This window comes from Oryctolagus cuniculus, chromosome 1 (assembly GCF_051225735.1).
Source record: "Oryctolagus cuniculus isolate XC-2025 breed Fujian yellow rabbit chromosome 1, ASM5122573v1, whole genome shotgun sequence".
In the NCBI taxonomy this organism is placed as follows: domain Eukaryota; kingdom Metazoa; phylum Chordata; class Mammalia; order Lagomorpha; family Leporidae; genus Oryctolagus; species Oryctolagus cuniculus.
Genome location: NC_142867.1, coordinates 3,644,216 through 3,669,905, shown reverse-complemented (window position 1 = coordinate 3,669,905; position 25,690 = coordinate 3,644,216). Strand labels below are relative to the sequence as shown.

The window sequence follows — 25,690 nt, the reverse complement described above, 5'->3', positions numbered from 1 at the left end:
TCATGGACACACATCTTTATTTACTTCTCTAAACCACATTGTGAGGACCACAGAGTGTCCTCCAGTATTGAAAATGAAATGAATGAATTGGGAGGGGAGACACTGAAGCATCTTACTCCATTTTGGCAAGATTACTTTCACTTTAATAGCTTGTTCACCTCCTTCCCCAGAACCTTGGCAATATGGCAAACGTGTTTCCTTTCTTCATGACCAATTCTTTTCAGCAAAACGACCTCCCCTCAGAGGCCGGGGGCCTGTGAACCCTAATGCTGGCCGCAGAACCCATGCCCGTCCTAGCAGAGCCCATTCTCTTCAGGAACAGGCCTGGCCCTCACGCGGAGTGGCCTCGCTCCTGCAGGAGCGCCCCAGGCCCGCGGCCCAGACAGAAAGCAGTCTGCGCCAAGGAGGCGAAAGGCCAGCACCAGGCAAAGTGTGCTGGCAGATTTCAAAACACACCAGGGAAAACGGTGATGTGGAAACCACCTTTGTCTGATAAAACAAACAATCAGCTTTGCTGTGTGATGAGGAACCTCCGAGAAGAGACTTCATGTAACAACCAAGATCTAGGAAATTGCTTCTGTTCTGGCAGTGTTTCCACAGTCTTGCTAATTAATCAATATGGAGATGGGGGCCGGCGCCGTGGCTCACTAGGTTAATCCTCTGCCTGCGGCGCCGACATCCCATATGGGTGCCGGGTTCTAGTCCCGGTTGCTCCTCTTCCAGTCCAGCTCTATGCTGTGGCCCAGGAAGGCAGTGGAGGATGGCCCAAGTGCTCGGGCCCTGTACCCGCATGGGAGACCAGGAGTAAGCACCTGGCTCCTGGCTTCGGATCAGCGCAGCACTGGCCATAGCGGCCATTTGGGGAGTGAACCAACAGAAGGAAGACTTTTCTGTCTGTCTGTCTATAATTCTACCTGTCAAAAAAAATACGGAGATAGATGTGTGGATAGGTATATAGACAAGGATATAGACAGGTGGATAGATGGATATTTAGGTGTATATGGCATTTCATTCATTTTTGTTCTTTTAAAAATGAAAATACATGAGGCTGAGCATTGTGGCATAGCAGGTAAAGCTGCCACCTGTGAGCCCAGCACCCCATACGGGCGCTGGTTTGTGTCCAGCTGCTTCACTCCAATGCAGCTCTCTGCTAATGGCCTGGGCAAGCAGCACAGCATGGCCTAAGTGCCTGGGCTCTGCACCCATGTGGCAGACCCAGATGAAGCTCCTGGCTCCTGCCTTTGAGCTGGCCCACTATGGATGTTGCAACATCTGGGGAGTGAACCAGTGGATGCTCTCTCTCTCTCTCTCTCTCTCTGTCTCTCCCCCTCCCTTCTCTGTCACTCCCCCTCTTTCTGTAACTCTGACTTTCAAAATAAATAAACAAATATTTAAAAGATAATTAAAACACAGGAATGGACTTAGTAGCACAGCAGGTGGAGCTGCTCCCTGGGAGGCTCGCAGACCGTATCAGAGCTGGTTCAAGACCCAGCTGCTCTATTTCCAACTCAGCTCCACGCTATGGGCCTGGGAAGGCAACGGTGATGGCTTAGGTATTTGAGTCCCCGCCACCCACGCGGCACACCCAGATGGAGCTCCTGGTCCCTGATTTGGTCTGGCCTGGCTCCAGCTGTTGTGGCATTCAGGTAGATGGAAGAGGTCTTCCTCTCAGTCACTCTTTCAAATAAATAAATGAATAAATAGGTCTTTTAAAATGAAGATACAGAATGTTCCTATTACCAATATTCCTATTGCAGGGAGTGCAGTGGAGGATGGCCCCAAGTGCTTGGGCCCTGCACCCCATGGGAGACCAGGAGAAGCACCTGGCTCCTGCCATCGGATCAGCGCGGTGCGCCAGCCATTGAGGGGTGAACCAACGGCAAAGGAAGACCTTTCTCTCTGTCTCTCTCTCACTGTCCACTCTGCCTGTCAAAATAAATAAATAAATAAACAAATAACGAGCAATGTTGGTAAGAGAAATAGGACTTAGCCCTGACTGGAAGATTCTAGGATGCGCCCTCGGTGCCTGGGACAGGTGCCAGACCGTCGGCATCAGGAGCACAGAACACTGCTTTCCTTCTCCCCGAGGAGCTCAGCGTCCAGTGATCAGCTGATGGGTGGCAACTGTCCTGCCACATCCCTGGACAGGAACACCTCAGTCGGCAGCGTATTTCTTTCATTATTGAGTTCCAGACATTCCTGGACACAGAACAATGCACACAAAGGAAACGCAAAGGTGGTTTCTCAGAACTGAGGTTGCCACATGACTCCAGCAGGCAGCCAATCCCAGCTCAGAGCCTCAGGACCCAAGGTTCACTCAGTGTTGGCATGAGAAGAAAGGCAGCACCATACCTGAAATCACCAAACAGGACAATCTCCCACAGTTCTGCAAAGCAGTAGACTGCTAAAAATGTGTCATGGAGTCAGCATCTGGGGGCCACTTGAGAAGCCTGCACCCCACATCTGTGTGTCTGGTTGCAGTTCCAGCTCTGTGCCTGATTCCAGCTTCCTGGTAGTGTGGGACCTGAGAGGCAGCTGGGGATGGCTGAGCAGCTGGGTCCCTGTCACTCAGGCGGAAAACCCAGACTGAGTCGTCAGGTTGCAGTTCAGCCTGACCCACCCCTGGCTGTTGAAGGAATTTAGGGAGTAGAACCAGCAGAGGGGAGGCCTCTGTCCTCTGCCTTTCAAATGCATAGACTAAAAAATTTAAAAAACTGAAAATTAAAAATAAAAATATATCCTGTACAGCCCAGATTACTTCTAACATTATCACAGAAACTGTCAGTAGTGGTGGTGACTGGAGAGGGAAAGCCAATTAAGGAGGAAGCGTACTCTGCACTGCGTTCCCATTTCTCCCTTTTTAACTCTGCTTGTACTGCTTATTTTGAAAACCAAACAAAATCCTCACAAGAAAAGCACAGGACTGGAATTACCATTGGACCACACTGGCAGCCTCCTTAAGCTAAAGTGTGAGGTACCTCATTTGAACACATTTTGAATATTCTGTCTTGAAAAAGCATTTTATCTTTTTAAAAAGTTTGTTTATTTGAGGGGCAGAGAGACAAGACAGAGAGAGCCCCCAACCGTCGGTGCAGTCTCCAAATGTCCTCAGGAGGTGGGGCTGGCCCTCATCAGGTTGGCTGGCTCAGTCGTCCGAGCCCTCACCGCTGCCTCCCAGGTGTGCATTAGCAGGACGCTGGCCTGGAAGCGCAGCAGCGATTCCAAACCAGGCGCTGCAACAGGGGACGCAGGCGTCTTAGCCAACAGCTTCACCAGGACGTCAAATCCTGGCCCCCGTTTAAAAGCTTTTTTAAAAGATTAATTAATTAATTAATTTGGAAGGCAGAGTGAGTGAGAGAGACAGAGTTCCTTCTGCTGGTTCACTCCCCCAGACGGCCGCGACGGCCAGGTCTAGGCCAGGTTGAGTCCGGAACCAGGAACTCCATTCCAGGTGGAGCGCCTGGGCCATCATGCACTGCCTCCCCAGCTGTGTTATCGGGGAGCCGGGTCAGAAGCAGAGGGCAGACGCCAAAGGACACTCAAATACGAAACATCAGCACTGTCTTTCCCTCTCCCTCCCTGCTCCCCCACCCCACTTTGTTCTCAAAGCCCCAGTTCTTCCAGAATCCAAGTTCAGCTTCCACCAACCTTAGAACTCTGGCCTGCCAACAATAACCCTGCAGGGTGACTAAATGTTTTTTCCAACCAAGGTAAAATGCAAGCGATCAAAGTGCAACAGCGCTGGGCCCAAGGAGCCACCCTGTCCCATCTCCCACGCCCACCACCTTCCCATGGCCTGAAGCCAGGCACCTATACCCCACTCCACCCCCAGGTCATGACGTGACAGTGCAAAAGTAGGGGAAAGGTTAGCGGGAGCTCTGGAATGGCTGGTTCATCCAAGGGCACTCAGATCCTGTTCCACTGGCTGTGATGCACTTCACCCAGAAAAGCGGAGCTCCACCTTCGGGATGGTTGAGGGCTCATTATACCTGCCCGAGGGCAAATGCTGCAGCCCAAACCAGAAACCAGGCACACACCCACAGAGCTCAGGGAGTGTCCAAAGGGCTTCACTGCAGAGCTGTAGGAGAAATTAACAGTGTTTTGTTTTTAAAGATTTATTTACTGGGGCTGGCCCTGTGGCACAGAGAGTAAAGCTGCTGGCGTACCATATGGGCACCAGCTCAAGTTCCAGCCGCTCCTCTACTAATCCAGCTCTCTGCTGTGGCCTGGGAAAGCAGTAGAAGGTGATCCAAGTGCTGGGGCCCCCACACCCATGTGGGAGACCCAGAGAAGCTCCTGGCTCCTGGCTTTGGATTGGCCCAGCTCTGGCTATCACAGCCATTTGGGGAATGAATCAGGGATGGAAGACCTCTCTCTCTCAGCCTATGCCATTCTGTAACTCTGCCTCTCAAATAAATAAAAAAATATTAATATTTTAAATAATAATTACATAATATATAAATATCTATTTATTTGAGAGGCAGAGTTACAAAGAGAGGGAAATACAGAGAAAGGTCTTCCATCTGCTGGTTCACTCCCCACACAGCTGCAATGGCCAGAGCTGGGCCCATCCAAAGCCAGGAGCCAGGAGCCTCCTCCGGCTCTTACATGCGGGTGCAGAGGCCCAAGCACTTGGGCCACCCTCCACTGCTTTCCCAGGCCATAGCAGAGAGCTGGACTAGAAAAGGAGCAGCTGGGATATGAACCAGTGCCATATGGGATGCTGGCGCCTTAGGTGGAAACTTAGCCTACTACGCCCCAGCGCCTGCTCCTACAGTGTTGTTACTAATGGACATGGAGGGCCGGGCTTGGACATGCACAGGCCAGCACCCAAAACCTCCCCTGAGGCCCTGAGGTCACTTAGTGACCACTGCCTGGGCTGGGGCCAAACACAGCACCCCGGAAGGGAGGCCACTCTAATTCCCTCCACTTCCAGGTTGGGGGCTGGGCCCTGACACGGATTTCTGCCTCCTTGATGCAAAACATGTGTACTCCTAAACTCGCCTTTTTAAAAACTACAACGGATGTTAAGATAGAGTTCAAGTGCAAGGTCAAGTCTAGGAAGGAGTAATTACAGGCTCTTAGAACTGAGGCAAAACCACTGCACAGAACCAACTCTGCATGGTGATGGTTCCAAATCGACTTAGGAGATCAGCCTGCCCCACGCCCACACGCACCCTGCACGGCATTCTCACCAGCCCCGTGCCCCCCCGGCACCTCTCCCACCAGGGCCCCAAACAGCTTGCAAGGACCTGCTTGCTGGCAGCACTGCCATCAACTTTTCACTCACTGGCTAGTAGTTTAGAAGGAAACAAATATGCTTGAATACTGGTTGCTCAGGGGTCCTTGTCTGTTTAAGACAGAATTCTGATGTGAGACAGAGAGCAGAGGTAAGTGAGGAAGCAAAGCTATACAAAGAGAACTAAAGAAGAACGTACACCTGGTAGGCCAGGCAGGTGCAGCCCCAGCACTTGGGCCAGTGGGCCATCCTCCGCTGCTTTCCCCGGCACACCAGCAGGCAGCTGGATCGGAAATGGCGCAGCCAGCACTCCAACCAGAGCCCATATGGGATGCCGGCACTGCAGGTGGCAGCCTAACCGGCTATGCCACAACGCCGGCCCCCTGACTGGAGTTTTTATGGACATGAGTGTGGGTCCCCCTTTCTTCTCCCTTGTGCAAAATTACAGGTAGGAAATTTCTAGGTCTAGAGTTCCCGAAAACCTTCCCAGGAATTCATCAGACGGAACGTCTCCTTGGTGCAGGGCAGGGGAGGCTGCAGCCCACCTAGCAGGGTCACAGGACAAGGGCTCTGACGGCAGGTGTACTTGCTGCTCTGTTTTCAGGGCCTGTGTCCTCGTTTCATTACACGAGAATTTATTTTCTTTAAAAATTCTCAGTTTCTTCCCGTTTTCTTCAGCCCCTCACACACACAGGCTCATGTGCACTTAGCTACCTTAACAGAGTGACCAGAACCAGGAGGCCTGCGCAGCAAAATCCATGCCTCAAAAGGTTAAACTGCCTTTCATTTTATTCAGTAACTCACTAAGTCACCAGTTTCCTACAAAACCTGCTGGGAAGGGGGACCTGTTGGGAGCGCGGCTCTGTGCTTAATCAGATAGTTACTTGGGGTTTTTATCTCTTCAAAGTATTTTCGTTTTAAAAAAGTAGGATCAGCCTTCATCTGCGTTTCCTTCCGCTTCCAAGAAGCAAAGCAGGACTGCCGCCGGCGCACGAGGAAAGCGGCCGCTCTGGGCTCAGGCCGCGGTGCCGCCCTGGCCCACTGGGCTCCGGAGCCCCACGCCTTCTCCGGGGCTGGCGCGGCCTTGGCAGCCTCTCGCGCCCACCTGCCCGCGACCGGCGGCGGAAGCTGCGGGGAGAGCCCGGTCCTGCTCACCGTCGCGCTCGGGCTGCGCTGGGAGCCCCGCGCCCACTGTGCGACCTGACCGCTGCGCGGCGGGGAGAGGGTCGGCGGCGCCGCGCCCAGCCGGGGGCCGAGCGTCCTTCCGCCCCGCACAGGGCGGACCCCGCGGGCTGACTGACCCTAAGGGGCACAGACGAGTCGCGCCCCGCTCTGGTTTTGAGTTATCCACGAATCCCGCCACGCGAAGATGCTGGAATTCCCTTGGGCGCCCCGCTCCTACGCTGCCCAGCCGCGCAGCATCCGGACCCCGCCGGCGTCCCTGCCTGGACCCGGTGCCGCAGCGCGCCCCCCGCCCCCGGCCCGCCCGCGCAGCCCAGCCTTACCGAGTCGGTGCTGCACGGCGCGGCGGCGGCACCTGCGGAGGACGAGCCGGCGGGCCCGGGCAGGGCTGGCTGTAGGCGAGGCCGCCCGCAGCCCATTGGCTGGCTGAGTAGCAGAATTATTAAAGCTGCCCTGGAGTCTTGATAAAGCTTAACCAGCGAAGGCGGGGACGGTTAGAGCACTCCTCGGTAGGAGCAGGCGCCATGTCAGCGTCAGCTGTGGTGCCTGTCCCTCCAGAAACTCATTTATTTAACGGAGGGACAACGAATTTCCTCCCTCGTTAGTAAGAGATACGGGGCCAATCGTCTGAGCACAGTACTCACTCGTTCACTTCACAGAAGCTTACCAATAGTCTACTGCAGCCCCAGGGTGCTGCCAGCCACTGAGACACAGCTGGTGAAGCGTCGGGCGTTTTGATCTCTAGGGGTTAATACCAGACGCAGACGCCCAGAATGCTCCTAGAAAAGATCGGAATAGCTCAAGGTCACCGTGATCACCCCCTCGGACCCCAGATCCTGTCCGTCAGCCCCACCACAGCCTGCATGCACTGGGACCCGCGCTCTGGGTTCCTGGGCTGGAGCAGACGTGACCTGGAGGACACTGTTGCAAGTGGGGGACTTGACTTGCCCATAACCAGAGCAGAATGGAAATGGACACCAGGCCCTCGGGGACAGGGGCCGCCCCTACCCCATAGCTAACTTTAGCAGGTGTTAGACAGCCAAAGGAGGGCACTGGCGGAAGGAATCTGTGCAAGGATGACCATTCTGTATACTGAGTCGGCTGTCTTGAAGGAAGCCCAGAGCCTGAGGCCGCTCTCCAGCCCTGAGCGGCTCTTCCTAAAGAACAGCTGAAGGGGGTGGGGCGCTGAGACAGCTGGTGACACAGCTGGTGACAAGGGGGTGGGGCGCTGAGACACAGCTGGTGACAAGGGGGTGGGGCGCTGAGACACAGCTGGTGACACAGCTGGTGACAGGGGGTGGGGCACTGAGACACAGCTGGTGACAGGGGGTGGGGCACTGAGACACAGCTGGTGACAGGGGGGTGGGGCACTGAGACACAGCTGGTGACACAGCTGGTGACAAGGGGGTGGGGCACTGAGACACAGCTGGTGACACAGCTGGTGACAGGGGGTGGGGCACTGAGACACAGCTGGTGACAGGGGGTGGGGCACTGAGACACAGCTGGTCACACAGCTGGTGACAGGGGGTGGGGCACTGAGACACAGCTGGTGACAAGGGGGTGGGGCACTGAGACACAGCTGGTCACACAGCTGGTGACAGGGGGTGGGGCACTGAGACACAGCTGGTGACAAGGGGGTGGGGCGCTGAGACACAGCTGGTCACACAGCTGGTGACAGGGGGTGGGGCGCTGAGACACAGCTGGTGACACAGCTGGTGACAGGGGGTGGGGCGCTGAGACACAGCTGGTGACAAGGGGGTGGGGCACTGAGACACAGCTGGTCACACAGCTGGTGACAGGGGGTGGGGCACTGAGACACAGCTGGTGACAAGGGGGTGGGGCACTGAGACACAGCTGGTCACACAGCTGGTGACAGGGGGTGGGGCACTGAGACACAGCTGGTGACAAGGGGGTGGGGCGCTGAGACACAGCTGGTGACACAGCTGGTGACAGGGGGTGGGGCGCTGAGACACAGCTGGTGACAAGGGGGTGGGGCGCTGAGACACAGCTGGTGACACAGCTGGTGACAGGGGGTGGGGCGCTGAGACACAGCTGGTGACAAGGGGGTGGGGCACTGAGACACAGCTGGTCACACAGCTGGTGACAAGGGGGTGGGGCACTGAGACACAGCTGGTGACAGGGGGTGGGGCACTGAGACACAGCTGGTCACACAGCTGGTGACAGGGGGTGGGGCACTGAGACACAGCTGGTCACACAGCTGGTGACAAGGGGGTGGGGCACTGAGACACAGCTGGTGACAGGGGGGTGGGGCACTTAGACACAGCTGGTGACAAGGGGGTGGGGCACTGAGACACAGCTGGTGACACAGCTGGTGACAAGGGGGTGGGGCGCTGAGACAGCTGGTCACACAGCTGGTGACAGGGGGGTGGGGCACTGAGACACAGCTGGTCACACAGCTGGTGACAGGGGGTGGGGCACTGAGACACAGCTGGTGACAGGGGGGTGGGGCACTGAGACACAGCTGGTCACACAGCTGGTGACAAGGGGGTGGGGCACTGAGACACAGCTGGTCACACAGCTGGTGACAAGGGGGTGGGGCGCTGAGACAGCTGGTCACACAGCTGGTGACAGGGGGTGGGGCGCTGAGACACAGCTGGTGACAAGGGGGTGGGGCACTGAGACACAGCTGGTGACACAGCTGGTGACAAGGGGGTGGGGCACTGAGACACAGCTGGTGACAGGGGGGTGGGGCACTGAGACACAGCTGATGACACAGCTGGTGACAGGGGGTGGGGCACTGAGACACAGCTGGTGACACAGCTGGTGACAAGGGGGTAGGGCGCTGAGACACAGCTGATGACACAGCTGGTGACAGGGGGTGGGGCGCTGAGACACAGCTGGTGACACAGCTGGTGACAGGGGGTGGGGCGCTGAGACACAGCTGGTGACACAGCTGGTGACAGGGGGTGGGGCGCTGAGACACAGCTGGTGACAAGGGGGTGGGGCACTGAGACACAGCTGGTCACACAGCTGGTGACAGGGGGTGGGGCACTGAGACACAGCTGGTCACACAGCTGGTGACAAGGGGGTGGGGCACTGAGACACAGCTGGTCACACAGCTGGTGACAAGGGGGTGGGGCGCTGAGACAGCTGGTCACACAGCTGGTGACAGGGGGTGGGGCGCTGAGACACAGCTGGTGACAAGGGGGTGGGGCACTGAGACACAGCTGGTGACACAGCTGGTGACAGGGGGTGGGGCACTGAGACACAGCTGGTGACAAGGGGGTGGGGCACTGAGACACAGCTGGTGACAAGGGGGTGGGGCACTGAGACACAGCTGGTGACACAGCTGGTGACAGGGGGTGGGGCACTGAGACACAGCTGGTGACAAGGGGGTGGGGCACTGAGACACAGCTGGTGACAGGGGGGTGGGGCACTGAGACACAGCTGGTCACACAGCTGGTGACAGGGGGTGGGGCACTGAGACACAGCTGGTCACACAGCTGGTGACAAGGGGGTGGGGCACTGAGACACAGCTGGTGACAGGGGGGTGGGGCACTGAGACACAGCTGATGACACAGCTGGTGACAGGGGGTGGGGCGCTGAGACACAGCTGGTGACACAGCTGGTGACAAGGGGGCGGGGCACTGAGACACAGCTGGTGACACAGCTGGTGACAAGGGGGTGGGGTGCTGAGACAGCTGGTGACAGGAGGGTGGGGCACTGAGACACAGCTGGTGACAGGGGGTGGGGCACTGAGACACAGCTGGTGACAAGGGGGTGGGGCACTGAGACACAGCTGGTCACACAGCTGAAGTGCTGCCTGTGAGACCAGCATCCCATCTGGTCGATGGGGGGAGTCCCAGCTGCTCCACTTGAATCCAGCTCCCTGCTAATGGTCCAGGGAAAGCAGTGGAAGATGGCCCCCAAGTGCTTGAGCCCCTGCACCCACGTGGGAGACCTGGAGGAAGCTCCTGGCTCCTGGCTTCAGATCAGCACAGCTCTGGCTGTTGCAGCCGGCTGGGGAGTGAACCAGCGGATGGAAGACCTCTCTCTCTCTCTCTCACCTTCTCTCTCTCTCTCTCTCTCCTTCTCTCTGTAACTTGTTTCAAATAAATAAATAAATTTTTGAAAAAAAAAAACCACGTTTATTCTTGCAAGGAGCTCCCTATTCATGCTTTGTTCTCAGGATTCCTGCTCAGGTGGGGACAGGGGTGTGCATGGCATGCTCCACCAGCCTGCTCTGCACTCTGGCAGCTGGCAGTGAGCCAGGCAGGACACCACATGAAGAGGGCACAGGCAAGGGCACATCCCCGGGAATCCCAGGTCAGTCCAGGGTCTGAATGTGGGGAGAGTGAGGAGACACCCAGAACGCACTGCTGCGCTTACGCTTGTGGCCTAACCCACTGCAGTAGGGAGACTGCTGCTGCCACGGTGGGACAGCTTTTGTTGTGGGCTAAACAGGCCACAGAGCCAAAGATAATCCCAGCAAGGAAATCATGTTGCTGGCAAACCCATAGTCTCAGATTGGGGGGAGTGCAATCCAAAATTGTCTAAGTATTTTTTTTATTTGAAAGGCAAAGGTGTGGTGGGTATTTCCCAGTCACCATTTACTCTCCAAATCACAGCACCAGCGAGGGCTGGACCAGGCCAAGGCCGGAACCCAGAGCTCCATCCTGGTCTCCCATGTGGGTGGCAGGGACCTGAGGACTCCATCGCCTGCTGCCTCCTTCGCACGCAGAGGAAACGGAAATACTGAAATGCGAGGGTGAACTCCGGGGACAAGGCAGCGCCATCTCTGCTCTAAGCTAAAGGCCAGACACTGCTGAGAGGAGCTTCCTGGAAAGAAAAGGTTTATTCAGCCTACAGTCCGGAGGTCACAGTTCAAGATCAAGTGGATCAAGTGGCCCCACCGTGCAACACCTGTGGAGACTGGGCTCCAATAATGCGTCATGGCACTTCCCTCTCCCACACAACTCTCAGAACACAGCATTCAACGACAGCAACAAGGCACCTGTTCAACAACAGACAAGGGCCCTACTGGGCAAGCCCATCTCAGGCTGCCGCACGAAAGTCCTTACAGAAAGGTGAACACATTTACACACTTACATGGCTGGTGTGTCTGCTCCCTCTGGACACCTGGAAGCACCACCCTCGCCCCAGACACCAGCTATGTCCAAGCTGTACACCCAGTGCTGTGCTAACACAGCTAATACACAGACTGAGAGCACTGCTATTTTTTTTTTTTTTTGACAGGCAGAGTGGACAGTGAGAGAGAGAGACAGAGAGAAAGGTCTTCCTTTGCCCTTGGTTCACCCTCCAATGGCCGCCGCAGCCAGCGCACCGCGCTGATCCAATGGCAGGAGCCAGGTGCTTCTCCTGGTCTCCCATGGGGTGCAGGGCCCAAGCACTTGGGCCATCCTCCACTGCACTCCCGGGCCACAGCAGAGAGCTGGCCTGGAAGAGGGGCAACCGGGACAGAATCCGGCGCCCCGACCAGGACTAGAACCCGGGGTGCCGGCGCCGCTAGGCAGAGGACTAGCCCAGTGAGCCGCGGCGCCGGCAAGCACTGCTATTTTCTTTAAAGATTTTAAAATTTATTTGTAAGTCAGTATTACACAGAGAAAGGAAAAGACACAGACTGTGTTTTGTTTTTGTTTTTGTTTTTGTTTTTTTTACAGGCAGAGTTAGACAGTGAGAGAGAGAAAGAGAAATAAAGGTCCTCCTTCCATTGGTTCACTCTCCAAATGGCTGCTACGGCCGGTGGGCTACAGCCGGTGCTGCGCTGATCTGAAGCCAGGAGCCAGGCGCTTCCTCCTGGTCTCCCATGGGGTGCAGGACCCAAGCACCTGGGCCATCCTCCACTGCACTCCCTGGCCACAGCAGAGAGCTGGACTGGAGGAGGAGCAACTGGGACAGGACTGGCACCCCAACCGGGACTAGAACCTGGTGTGCCGGCGCCGCAGGTGGAGGATTAGCCAAGTGAGCCACGGCCCCAGCCAGACTGTGTTTTCCATCCTCTGGTTCACTCCCCATATGGCTGGGCTGTGCCAGCTCAAAGGCAGGAGCCAGGAGCTTCTTCTGGGTCTCCCATGTGGGTGCAGGGGCCCAGGTACTGGGGCCATATTCCACTGCTTTCCCAGGCCATAGCAGAGAACTGGGTCGAACTGGCACCCATGTTGGGTGTGGTTATCACAGATGGTGGCTTAACCCGCTATACCACAATACTGGCCCAAGAGTGCATTGCTACTGTAAGCCCAGGAGACAATGAAACGGGGACTCGGAGGGCTTATTCCCTAGGGGGTGAGTCACGTATTTCTTGCCATAGTGTAAGGATTCACTGGTCCCCCTACACTGGTCCACATTTATCCTGTTAGACTCTGGATCTACAGGCATGTACGCCCTGCGTGGGCTGAAAAAAAACAAAAGTCAAAAACCAAAAGCTCAGCAAGCTGAGAGAATGCTTACTTTGCTCTCTTCCTTAATGGGCCCCTCCCTGGAATCAGTAATGTAGTTAAGAAACGAGGTGAGCGAGATAAGGTGACAAGGCCGCCTACGCAACCAAAGCAGACTCCAAAATGCACTTCCTGGCATTGAGTTGGCTATTTTGAAACTCTCCATAAAAAATTTACATTGTATACTTGTCCTTTCTTTTCTTTTCTTTTTTAAAATATTTATTTATTTATTTGAAAGTCAGAGTTATACAGAGAGAGAAGGAGAGGCATGCTGGCTCACTCCCCAGTTGACCACAACAGCCGGAGCTGTGCCCATCTGAAGCCAGGAGCCAGGAGCTTCTTCCAGGTCTCCCAGGTGGGTGCAGGGGCCCAAGCACTTGGGTCATCCTCCACTGCTTTCCCAGACCACAGCAGAGAGCTGGACTGGAAGTGAAGCAGCCGGGACTCAAACCGGCACCCACATGGGATGCTGGCACTGCAGGTGGTGGCTTTACCCGCTATGCCACAGCGCCGGCCCCCCCTTTCCTTTTTTTCCTCATTTTAGACTATCAGTCCTTCAATTGCCAGGCAGCCCTAGAGTTGTACTTATAAAGGAAAGACGCATCAGTGAAACAAGGTAGAAAATAGAACTATTTGGAAATTAAGCAAAGAAAAAAATCTTAAAGGCTTTCCCCAAAAATAGATGAAAAGCAATGGCCATCTGAACAGGTAACTTCATCTTGTCCCCTGCTAGTACGTCTTGAATCACTGGACTTGGCACATGGCAAGAGTTTTAGAGTGGAAGTTGAAAGGTCTGCCTCTATATGCATGTGTGTCTTGTGTGTGTGTGTGTATGTGTGTGTGAGTGTGTGTACGTGTGTATATGTGTCTGTGTTTGTGTCTGTGTGTGTCTGTGTGTATATGTGTCTGTGTTTGTGTATGTGTGTGTGAGCGTGTATGTGTGTGTCTGTGAGTGTGTATGTGTGTATGTATATGTGTGTGAGTGTGTTTGTCTGTGAGTGTATGTATGTGTGTATGTGTGTGTATGTGTGTATATGTGTCTGTGTTTGTATATATGTGTGTGTGTCTGTGTGTATGTGTGTGTCTGTGAGTGTGTCTGTGTGTCTGTGAATGTGTGTGTATGTATGTGTGTGTGAGTGTGTGTATGTGTATATGTGTCTGAGTGTGTATGTGTATATGTGTGTGTCTGTGTATGTGTGTGTATGTATGTGTATGTATGTGTATGTGTGTATATGTGTCTGTGTGTATGTATGTGTATGTGTGTATGTGTATGTGTGTATATGTGTATGTGTGTATGTCTGTGTATGTGTGTATGTCCGTGTGTCTGTGTATGTATGTGTGTGTATGTGTGTGAGTGTGTGTATATGTGTCTGTGTTTGTGTATGTGTGTGTGTGTCTGTGTCTGTGTGTGTGTCTGTGTGTGTCTGTGAGTGTGTGTGTATGTGTGTGTATATATGTGTGTGTGTGTACTTTGTGTATGTGATACTTTTCATCTCTGGACAATGTTGCCAAAATTTATAAGTTGCTCTACTTAATTAATTTAAAGAAGAAAAAGGACTTAGATAAAATATTCTCTCTGAAAAATATAAACTAATTCAAATGCCTTTTAGTTCATGTGATCTGAAATACTCTTTGGTGAGTAAAGCTAGATTGTAAATTGTTGGTAAAAATTAAAAACATGAATGCCTCCAGAATTGTCAGCGTTGATTATAACACAAGAGCATTTTGTCTAGATGTTGGCAACCAAAAATCAATCAGAGATTCTCCGAAGAACCTTGAGTCGCAGAGCACTGCAGTGGGAATGCACAGCAGGGCAGGCAGGCTGCGAGAGGCTGAGGAAAGAAGTTCACCAGGCAAATACGAGGAGGACTCTAGCAAATATCTTGAAACAATAATCTTTGGCCATAGTGAATAATAACCAGGGTGACATTATCAGAGGTAGAAGACTGCAGTTAGGCAACTGTTCTTATAGAAGTATTTTTTTTTTAAGATTTATTTGTTGATTTGAAAGGCAGAGCTGACCGTTGCCGTGGCTCACTTGGTTAATCCTCCGCCTGCAGCACCGGCATCCTATATGGGCACCGGTTCTGGTCCCGGTTGCTCCTCTTCCAGTCCAGCTCTCTGCTGTGGCCCGGGAAGACAGTGGAGAATGGCCCAAGTGCTTGGGCCCCTGCACCTGCATGGGAGACCAGGAGGAGGTACCTGGCTCCTGGCTTTGGATTGGCGTAGCTCTGGCAATTGCGGCTAACTGGGGAGTGAACCAGCAGATGGAAGACCTCTCTCTCTGCCTCTCCATCTCTCTCTGTATAACTGACTTTCAAATAAATAATAAAATAAGTCTTTTAAAAAAGAAAGAAGTACTTTTTGTACTAGGTTGTAGTGGCCTGTGTGCTGTGTGTCCGGCAGGTCTCCTGTGATGGCTAAATCAGGGAGCCCTGCGCCTGAGGGCCTGTGTGCTGTATGTCCGGCAGGTCTCCTGTGATGGCTAAATCAGGGACCCTGTGCCTGAGGGCCTGTGTGCTGTGTGTCCGGCAGGTCTCCTGTGATGGCTAAATCAGGGACCCTGTGCCTGAGGGCCTGTGTGTTGTGTGTCCGGCAGGTCTCCTGTGATGGCTAAATCAGGGAGCCCTGCGCCTGAGGGCCTGTGTGCTGTGTGTCCGGCAGGTCTCCTGTGATGGCTAAATCAGGGACCCTGTGCCTGAGGGCCTGTGTGTTGTGTGTCCGGCAGGTCTCCTGTGATGGCTAAATCAGGGAGCCCTGCGCCTGAGGGCCTGTGTGCTGTGTGTCCGGCAGGTCTCCTGTGATGGCTAAATCAGGGACCCTGCGCCTGAGGGCCTGTGTGCTGTGTGTCCGGCAGGTCTCCTGTGATGGCTAAATCAGGGACCCTGCGCCTGAGCCTCCCCTTCACAACCTTCAGGCTTCAGTTGCTCATCTTTGGCTTAGGGCCGACATCTGCATGTTGGTTCTGACAGCCTCATGTTCCTTTCACAATGTGTTAAAACAAGCTTTTTGTCACTTACATACACAAAGGCATTTCAAAAAGTTTGTGGGAAAATGGGATGAAACTGTGTTTATTTTGGTACAAAAGATTTCAAAATGCATGAATACTTTTTTTAAGGATTTATTTTACTTATTTGAAAGGCAGAGTTAGAGAGAGAGAGAGAGAGAGCGAAGAGACAGAGAGAGAGACGAGACGAGACAGAGAGAGTGGTCTTCTATCTGTTGGTTCACTCCCCAAGTGGCCACAAGGGCTGGGGCTGGGCCAAGCTGAGCCAGGAGTCGGGAGCTTCTTCCAGGTCTCCCACATGGGTGCAGGGGCCCAAGCACTTGAGCCTCCGCTGCTTTCCCAGCAGGGAGCTGGATCAGAAGTGGAGCAACCGGGTCTTGAACTGGCACCCATATGGGATGCCGGTACCACAGGCAGCAGCTTAATCTGCCACCCCACAGTGCCTGGCCCCACATACTTTTTCATGATATGCGTCTTCAGGGAACTTTCTGAAGACCCTTGATATGTATGGATCTCAAGATTTTTTTGCACCAAAATACGCGTATCTTTTCATTCCACTTTCCCCAAAGTTACTCAAGTCACCTTATGTAAGATCATAAAGCTGCAAACACTGTAAAAGAGTGGAATGCATGGGGCTGGTGCTGTGGCTCAGCGGGTTAACACCCTGGCCTGAAGCCCCAGCATCCCATATGGGCACCAGTTCAAGACCCGGCTGCTCCACTTCCGATCCAGCTCTCTGCTGTGGCCTGGGATAGCAGTGGAGGATGCCCCAAGTCCTTCGGCCCCTGCACCCACGTGGGAGACCCAGAAGAAGCTCCTGGTTCCTTGCTTCGGATTGGTGCAGCTCTAGCCATTGCAGCCATCTGGGGAGTGAACCATTGGATGGAAGACCTCTCTCTCTGTCTCTCTCTGCCTCTCCTCTCTCTGTGTAACTCTGACTTTCGAATATATAAATAAATCTTAAAAAAAAAAAAAGAGTGGACTGCACAATGAAAATAAATTGTATGATGGGGGCTGGCGCTGTGGCCAGCCATCTGCGGCACCAACATCCCATATGGGTGCTGGTTCTGGTCTTGGCTGCTCCTCTTCCAATCCCGCTCTCTGCTGTGGCCTGGGAAAGGGTAGAGGATGGCCCAAACACTTGGGTCCCTGCACCCACGTGGGAGACCCGGAAGAGGTTCCTGGCTTCAGATTGACTCAGCTCTGGCCATTGTGGTCATTTGGGGAGTAAACCAGTAGATAGAAGACTTTTCCATCTGTCTCTCCCTCTCTCTGTCTGTAACTCTACCTCTCAAATAAATAAATAAAATCTTTAAAATAAATAAATAAATAAATTGTATGACACACTCAGTCGTGAAAGTTTTAAAGAACAGTGGGGAGAACCATGTTCAACATTTCTGTGCTTCTGTGCTGTCTCTGACACTTGTCTGGGCTGTCACCAGATGACGGCACCAGGTGAGACCTGATGGCAGCCGAGCCCTGCTGGGCACTGCCTAAAACCTCCACTACACATGGCGCCTGGCGGATGCTCCTGGCGTGTTTGCGGCTGCTGTGGTTAAGATCAGACCACCGGCAGGGGTAGGTGCGCTTTGGTTCCAGACGCCTGGACAGTGCGTGATCCCTGTACTTTGCTTGAGATGCCCCTGTACGTGGCCCACCCACGCCTGCACGACCTTCTTGCTGGTTGGCTCCCCTACTGCGCATGTCCTTCGTGAGCTTTATAAGCCTGTACGCTTCCTCAATAAAGCGCCTGCTTCCACAGAACTCACGGGTGCCTGCAGTGTTCTTGACCCGTCGACCTCACCTTTCCGTCCACCTCGTCGGGAGTGCTTGTGCTGCCCCTGCTGGTCAGAGGCCAGTCTCGGGCTGGAGACCCCGACAGAGCCCTAAGGAGGGCATATCTTTGGGCAGACAGGGGAGTCCAGGGAAAGTCTCTCCCAGCATTTTTTACTTTTCAAGTGATATTGGCTCAAAGTACTCAGTGTACCAAAGTGGCATGTGTTGGGGTGACATTTTTCTGAGCCAATTCAAACAGTTTTGTGTACAATGTAGTTCAAGCACAACTGCTAGGAATGAATACACCAGGGGAATGTGAATGCGAGGAGGGTGCACAGATGAGCCTGCCAGACTTTCACAAATCTTATTCAGTAACGACATAAAAATCATGGTATGTTAAATCTAGTAACAGACATTCATGAAATGTCTGCATCATTTCTAAGTTAAACCACTGAAACTGGGGCCAAGTGCTGTGCCTCATAGGTAAAGCCTCTGTCTGCAGTGCCAGCATCCCATATGGGTCTGTATTCCTGTGTCAGCACCACACACGCTCTACACGCTCCTGTGTCACACACGGGTCTGTATTCCTGTGTCAGCACCACACAGGGTCTACACGCTCCTGTGTCACACACGGGTCTGTATTCCTGTGTCAGCACCACACAGGGTCTACACGCTCCTGTGTCACACACGGGTCTGTATTCCTGTGTCAGCACCACACAGGGTCTACACGCTCCTGTGTCACACACAGGTCTGTGTCCTGTGTCAGCACCACACACGCTCTACACGCTCCTGTGTCACACACGGGTCTGTGTCCTGTGTCAGCACCACACACGCTCTACACGCTCCTGTGTCACACACGGGTCTGTGTCCTGTGTCAGCACCACACAGGGTCTACACACTCCTGTGTCACACACGGGTCTGTGTCCCGTGTCAGCACCACACAGGGTTCCTTTAGCTCAGGCACATGGTGTCCCTGAATGTGAGAGTCTTGGTGGTTGAAAAGGCAGGACAGGGTGAGCATTTGGCCTAGAGGTTAAGACAACACTCGGGCGTCCGTATCCCATACTGTGGTTCCTGGGCGTAACTCTCAGTTCTGCTTCCAATTCCAGCTTTCGGCTAACGCACACCTTGGGAGACAACAGGTGACGGCGCAAGTCCTTGGGTCCCTGATACCCATGTGTTTTTCTTGGCTCCTGGCTTCAGTCTGTCCCAGCCCCATCTGGGACACTTGAAGCAGATGGGAGACCTCTCTCCTCTCTTTTTTTCCCCCTTTCAAATAAATAAAATAAATTTAAATTTTTTGTAAAAATTAATTTAAAAAAATTTTTTGAGGGGCTGGTGCTGTGGCCTAGCGGGTAAAGCCCCACCTGCAGTGCCAGCATCCAATATGGGCGCCGGTTCAAGACCTGGCTGCTTCACTTCCGATCCAGCTCTCTGCTATGGCCTGGGAAAGCAGTGAAAGATGGCCCGAGTGCTTCGGCCCCTGAACCCACATGGGAGACCCGGAGTAAGCTCCTGGCTCCTGGCTTTGGATCAGTGCAGCTCCAGCCGTTGTGGCTATTTGGGGAATGAACCAGCAGATGGAAGACCTCTCTCTCTCTGTCTCTCTGTCTCTCCTTCTCTCTCTGTGTAACTCCAACTTTCAAATAAATAAATAAATCTTCAAAAAAACAAATAAATAAATCTTAAAAATTTTTTTTTATTTGAAAGGCAGAGTACAAAGAGAGAAAGGGAAAGAAAGAGAGAGAGTGAGAGAGAGAAAGAGAGATCCTCCATCAGTTGGTTCACTCCCCAAATGGCTGTCAATGGCCAGAACAGGGATGGTCCAAAGGCAGGAGCCAGGAGCTTTGTCCGGGTCTCCCACATGGGTGCAGGGTCCAGGCACCTGGGACATCTGCTGCTGCTTTCCCAGGCACATTAGCAGGGAGCTGGGTTGGAAGTGGGGCAGATGGAACTTGAACTGGTGCCCATATGGGATGTCGGCGCTGCAGGTGGCAGCTTTACCTGCTATGCCACAATGCTGGCCCCCCAAAATTAATTTTTTAAAAAAGATTTATTTATTTATTTGAAAGTCAGAGTTACACAGAGAGAGAAGGAGAGGCAGAGAGAGAGAGAGGTCTTCCATCCATGGGTTCGCTCCCAATTGGCCACAATGGCCGGAGCTGAAGCCAGGAGCCAGGAGCTTCTTCCAGATCTCCCACACGCATGCAGGCTTCCACTGCTTTCCCAGACCACAGCAGAGAGCTGGATCAGAAGTGGAGCAGCTGGGTCTTGAACCAGCACCCGTATGGGATGCTGGCGCTTCAGGCCAGGGCGTTAACCCGCTGTGCCTCAGCGCTGGCCCCCCAAAATTAATTTTTTTGACAGGCAGAGTGGACAGTGAGAGAGAGAGACAGAGAGAAAGGTCTTCCTTTGCCGTTGGTTCACCCTCCAATGGCCGCCGTGGCTGGTGCGCTGCGGCCGGCGCATCGCGCTGGTCCGAAGCCAGGAGCCAAGTGCTTCTCCTGGTCTCCCATGGGGTGCAGGGCCCAAGCACTTGGGCCATCCTCCACTGCACTCCCGGGCCATAGCAGAGAGCTGGCCTGGAAGAGAGGCAACCGGGCCAAAATTAATTTTTAAATGACCTGAGATGAACTGAACTCATTGGCCACCCTGACAAATCACCTTCTTAAGAAAAACATTTCACAACATTGAATTAAATATTTAAAACATTTTAGATGTATGTTCAAGCTATAAAAAAGTAAGGAAACTTCTCAAAAGGCAAAAAAATAAAAGGAGAAAAAATTGAGAAGGACAAGTTAAAGCTAACGTGGGCAGCTGCCTCTGGGCGTCTGCTGAGGCTAACTGCCAAAGGCTTTGCCTCTACCTGCCTGGAGGGGAAGGGGGATGAGAACAACTATAACAAACAAAGGCAAACAACTCCAGGAGCGCGCATGGGCTGCCAGGCAGTGCCCCAAACGCTCACTCTCAACCCAAAGCTTGGAGGCAGGCAGCTCCCGGGTCTACACAGAAAGCCAGCACAGCAGAGGGATTCCACCCAGGGAAGGACTGAGCCAGGAAAGCACGCCCTGTAGACCAGGATGAGGACGCCCCTGGGGGTTAGTGGGAGGAGGGAAACGCTTACTTAGGTTTCAAATCCAGATTCACACACACATAAAAACAAAACATTTAGTCGAAATTTTAAGTTGTACAAATTGGAAGAGCCACCTAGCTCCAGGCAGAAGCAAACTGTCTCTGAAGGAATGCGTCCCCACGCCAAGGTCAAGGTCAAGGTCAAGGTCAAGGTCGGGGAGTGCCTGTACCCAGACTTTTCTTTTCACATTCTGAAGAACAAAAGCAAACCACTGAGCCCCTGGTTGACTAAAGCCTCTGTTCAACAGATAAATTACGCCTGCTGTGAACTCCAGAACCCGACCTTGGAAAACCCAGCTGCGGTGCCAAGAACGCTGACCCTCCCCGTTCAGTGTGACGAGAGGGTTGAATTTACTGTGACAATGCAAAGTAAGGGCAGATGGCTCTGGCCTACGTGGGCTTCATCCTGATTAATAAACACTGAAGTTCTTTGCTTTTTTCTGATCTCAGCCAGATAGTGGACTGTGTCCCACTCCGCCCTCCTTGTGATAAAGGAAAGCCATCAACAAGCAAGTTTCCCCGCGGAACAGAACTGCGATGATCGATGATTGCGTAAGATGCCCTTATCAGACCTGCGTCTGGCTTGTGGCCCAGCCTCCTTAGGGCCTCTGTAAGAACCGCAGGCTGTCCTCCCCCCCAGCAGGACAATGGTTCTTCAGTTGCCTCATCTGTTGATAGATTAAACTTTCTCTTTCCTTTACCCTCAAACCTTTTCTTTGTTATTCTGAGACAGGGACCAAGTTTTCGGTAACACGCTCAAGTTCCAGTGATTATAATATATAGTAAAAACAAAAAACAAAACAAACAAACAATCAGAAAACAACCCAGAAAATGTATGAGGAACCAGCCATCATGAATGAAAACTCAAGAGAAGCAGCAAACACCGGAATCAGATAAGCAGAGACTTTAATATTAGAACTGGGCAAGCACTGGGCCTAATGACAGCTGCTGATTAGGGTGCAGGGGCCTACGTTAGAGCACCTGGTCCAACTTCCTGCTCCCGCTTCCTGGTAACGGGGACCTGGGAGGCAGCAGTGACGGCTCAACCAGGCAGGCTCCTGCCTCACACACGGGAGGCCTGAGCTGGCTCCCAGCTGTGGTCCCCTGGCTGTTGCAGGCACTGGGAGTGAGCCAACGAATGGGAGTTTTCTCTCATCGACCCTTGTCTGTCTGTCTGTCTCTCAAACACGTTAAAAATATATATTAGGACTTTATAACATATAAGTCAGTATTTTTAAATAAACAGAAAAATCAATAGTATGAATAAACAACAGGAAACTAAAAATCACCACTCAGATTTGACCTTCTACTTCACAGATTTCTGGTGGAAATAATCTGGGTAGTCAGAGACAAGCCACCTGAAGAAGCAATATCAAAGACTGAAATCTCAAATAAATGCAACTAGCATAATAGCTCCCAACTGACTCCACCCAATATCTCAGTTTGGGTTTGTTTTTCTTTAAAGTCAATATATGAGAGGGCTAATTAAGACCATTCTGGAAAAAAACAAAACAAAACAAAACAACAACAACAACTAAACCCATTTATCATAGTATTCCTGAAAGAAAAACCTCTCTACACCAGTGAAGAGGGCTCCTTCTCACTTGAAATTATTGTTTAAAATTTAGGATCTAATAATTATATTGCTGCCTATATTTTAAAATTCCTGTTATAAAGGTGGGTTTTATAGTAGATACTTTAATGAGCCAATTATGAAGCAAATCAATGTTTAAAGTATATAAAATTATTAATAACAGCATATGCAATAGAAGTGGAAAAGTAAAACGACTTCAAAAATCTAAAAGTCGGCCGGCGCCGCGGCTCACTAGGCTAATCCTCCACCTACTGGCGCCGGCACACCGGGTTCTAGTCCCAGTCGGGGCTCCGGATTCTGTCCCGGTTGCCCCTCTTCCAGGCCAGCTCTCTGCTGTGGCTCGGGAGTGCAGTGGAGGATGGCCCAGGTGCTTGGGCCCTGCACCCCATGGGAGACCAGGAAAAGCACCTGGCTTCTGGCTCCTGCCATCGGATCAGGGCGGTGCACCAGCCGCAGCGCGCCGGCCGCAGCGGCCATTGGAGGGTGAACCAATGGCAAAAGGAAGACCTTTCTCTCTGTCTCTCTCTCACTGTCCACTCTGCCTGTCAAAAAAAAAAAAATCTAAAAGTCACTTCAAAAATATTTTTAAAGGCTTATTTATTTATTTTGAAAGTCAGAGTTACAGAGAGAGGGAGAGACAGAGAAAGATCCATCTTCTATCCTCTGGTTCACTTCCCAAATGACCACAATGGCCAGTGCTGGCCTAAGCTGAGTCCAGGGGCTTCATCTGGGTCTCCCACATGGGTAGAAGGCGCCCAAACACTTGGACTATCTTCCTCTGTTTTTCCCAGGCCATTAGCAGGAAACTGGATTGGAAGTGGAGCAGCCAGGCCATGAACTGGCACCAGTATGGGATGCCAGCATCGCAGGTGGCTGCATTACCCACTATATCACAATGCCATCCTCTATAAATACTTTGAAATTGTATTTATTTGAAAGGCAGAGAGACGGAGAGCTGCTATTCGTTGGTTCATTCTCTTCCACATAGGTTGTCAAGGACTCACCTACTTGAGCCATCCCCACTGCTTCCCGTGGTGTTTATTGTAGGAAGTTGGAATTGGGTCCAGTGCAGAGGGTCAATCCCAGGCACTTCAATATGCACTTGGCATGCAGGAGACACAGCTAGCTCACACACACACACACACACACACAGAGAGAGACAGAGAGACAGAGAGAGAGAGAGACTATGTCTTCTATCTTGCTCTCTAGAGGGCCCCGGTAGCCAGGGCTGGGCCAGGCTGCAGCAGGAACCCCATCCAGGTCTCCCAGTTGGATGGCAGGAGTTCACGTGTTGGAGCCACATCTGCTGTTACACGTCAGCAGGGGGCTGCAGTGGAAGTGGAGTAGCTGGGACTCAGTATGGGATGCTGGTGTTCTAGGTTGTGATTCAACTACACCAAGACTCCCCTCCCACCTAGAAGAGGAAAGTAGAAGGAGTAAATCCTGGTTTGCTACAGAAAGAAGGCAGTAGACAATCTTTATAGATGTGACAGTGATGCTAGAAAATTTGAAAACACGTGTCAGTAAAAATGGAGACTTCTAATAGGAAGACCAGAATCTTGGAGAAGTGGAGTAGGTGCCATAATTTCCTTTTTTTCTACCATGATACTAACCACAGTAAACTATATTTACTCACGCGTATGGATGACCCTGATTTTTTAAAAAAAGACTTACTTGAGAGGCTGGAGTTGTGATGCAGCAGGTTAAGTGCTACCTGTGACACTGAAATCCCAGAGTGCTGACTGCTCTACTTCTGATGCAGCTCCCTGCTAATGCGCCTGGGAAAGTGGTGGAAACTGGCTCAAGTGCTTGGGCCCTGCACCCATGTAGGAGGCCTGGACAGAGCTCTAGCCTCCTGGCTCCAGCCTGGCCCAGCCCCAGCCTTGTGGGCATTTGGGGAGTGAACCAGTGGATGGAGGTGCTCTCTCACTCCCCCCACCTCCTCTATCTTCCCCTCCATCACTCTTTCAAATGAATGAATAAATATTATTTTAAAAGATGTATTTGAAAGGTAGTGGACAGAGAGAGAGGGAGAGCCAGAGAGGAACTTCCATCTGTGCGCTCACTCCCTCAATAGCTTGGACTGAGGCAGGCTGAAGCCACGAGACAGGAACGCCATCCCCCAGGTCTCTCATGTGTGTGGCAGGGGCTCAATAATCAAGACATCATTTGTTGCCTGCCGAGGCGCAGTAGCACAAAGCTGGGTTGGAGGCAGAGTAGCCAGGACTCAAACCAGCGTTCTACCGCGGCATGTGGGCCCCTCAAATGGCAGCTTGACCTGCTATGGCCCAGTTCCTGCCCCGTGCGACTGTGATGTTTAAAAATAGGACAAGTTCCCTTCCTCTCCGTGTCCTGCGGTTGCTCATGATGCTGAGAGGAAAGAAGGCCGGGGAAGAACGCGGTTCCAGGCTCCGCTCCTGTGAAGAGGCCTAAGCCCAGAGGTGGTAAGTCCATTGAGAAAAGGCCTAAGAATCTGGCAATGACAGGACCTCTAGCCCCAAAGGATGTTCACTTGTTTTGTCAATGGCCTTGCTGCATCCCACTGCAGAAGTAAAGGGCTGTCCTCTTAGGTCTGAGACAGCCTTCCGTGACTAGTCAGCTCTTCCAGGCCTTGGACAGCCGAGAAGCTACGGAACTGAGTAAGCCAGCTCACAGTGGAGAAAGGCGATACAGGAAAACAAAGAAATGTCTGGTGGCTCAGGTCAAGAAGAAAGCTGTGGCAAAAGCGATGTCCCCACTAGAAGACAACCTGCTCTTCAAGCATCCTCACCTTGGTGGCGGGTAAGACTCAGCTGGTGGCGACTGTACGTGACGTGGACCCAACTGAGCTTGTCACCTTCCTGCCTACCTCGTGTCAAACGGAAGGCGCCTTACAGCATCCTCACGGGGAAGGTCGGCTGTGGACATCTGGTCCGCAGGAGGGCCGGCGCCACTGCTGACTCAAGCAGGTGGTCTCAGAAGACAAGGGCTCTGGTTCTAAGGAGCAGGCAGTCAGCACCACTACAACGACCGCAGGTGATACCTTTCAGGGAGGAGGCTGCACCTGCCTCCGAAATCTCTGGCTGGACTTGTCAAACCGGAAGAGGCTCAAGAGCACATCACTAAACTGGGTTAACTGTACACTGTTTAGCTTTCTGTACACGAAATAAAAACTCTGCTCCAAAAGAAAAACACAAGGCAGCCATGTGCTCTTCTCTTTGCTGATGGTCAGTTAGTACTTCTCTTGACTGTTGTCTAACAGAAACTCCAATTAAACTAAGACAAATTTGCCCTAAGAAAGTGATGTCCTATTTCCTCACAGACAAAACTCAGTTGTGGGGAGCAAAAGAGTGAAGAAAACTGAA

General features: G+C 52.5%; 1 protein-coding gene across 6 annotated transcripts in view; it reads right to left on the bottom strand.

The window, feature by feature from the left end:
• LOC103346593 (carnitine O-palmitoyltransferase 1, liver isoform) overlaps nucleotides 1–25,690 on the bottom strand; it is an 82,108-nt gene that overhangs the window by 41,477 nt on the left and 14,941 nt on the right. For 2 of the 6 annotated variants that reach the window (XM_089307400.1, XM_089307403.1), the window contains exon 1: nucleotides 6,745–6,891. The exons of 1 other annotated variant lie outside the window; for it this stretch is intronic. In XM_089307400.1, coding sequence (XP_089163526.1) covers nucleotides 6,745–6,840 — 96 coding nt within the window. In that variant the 5' untranslated portion in view covers nucleotides 6,841–6,891. Of the gene's footprint in view, nucleotides 1–6,744; nucleotides 6,899–7,088; nucleotides 7,201–25,690 lie in introns of those variants that run through there. 3 more of the 6 variants (XM_051827863.3, XM_089307404.1, XM_051827858.3) reach the window with 3 other exon arrangements.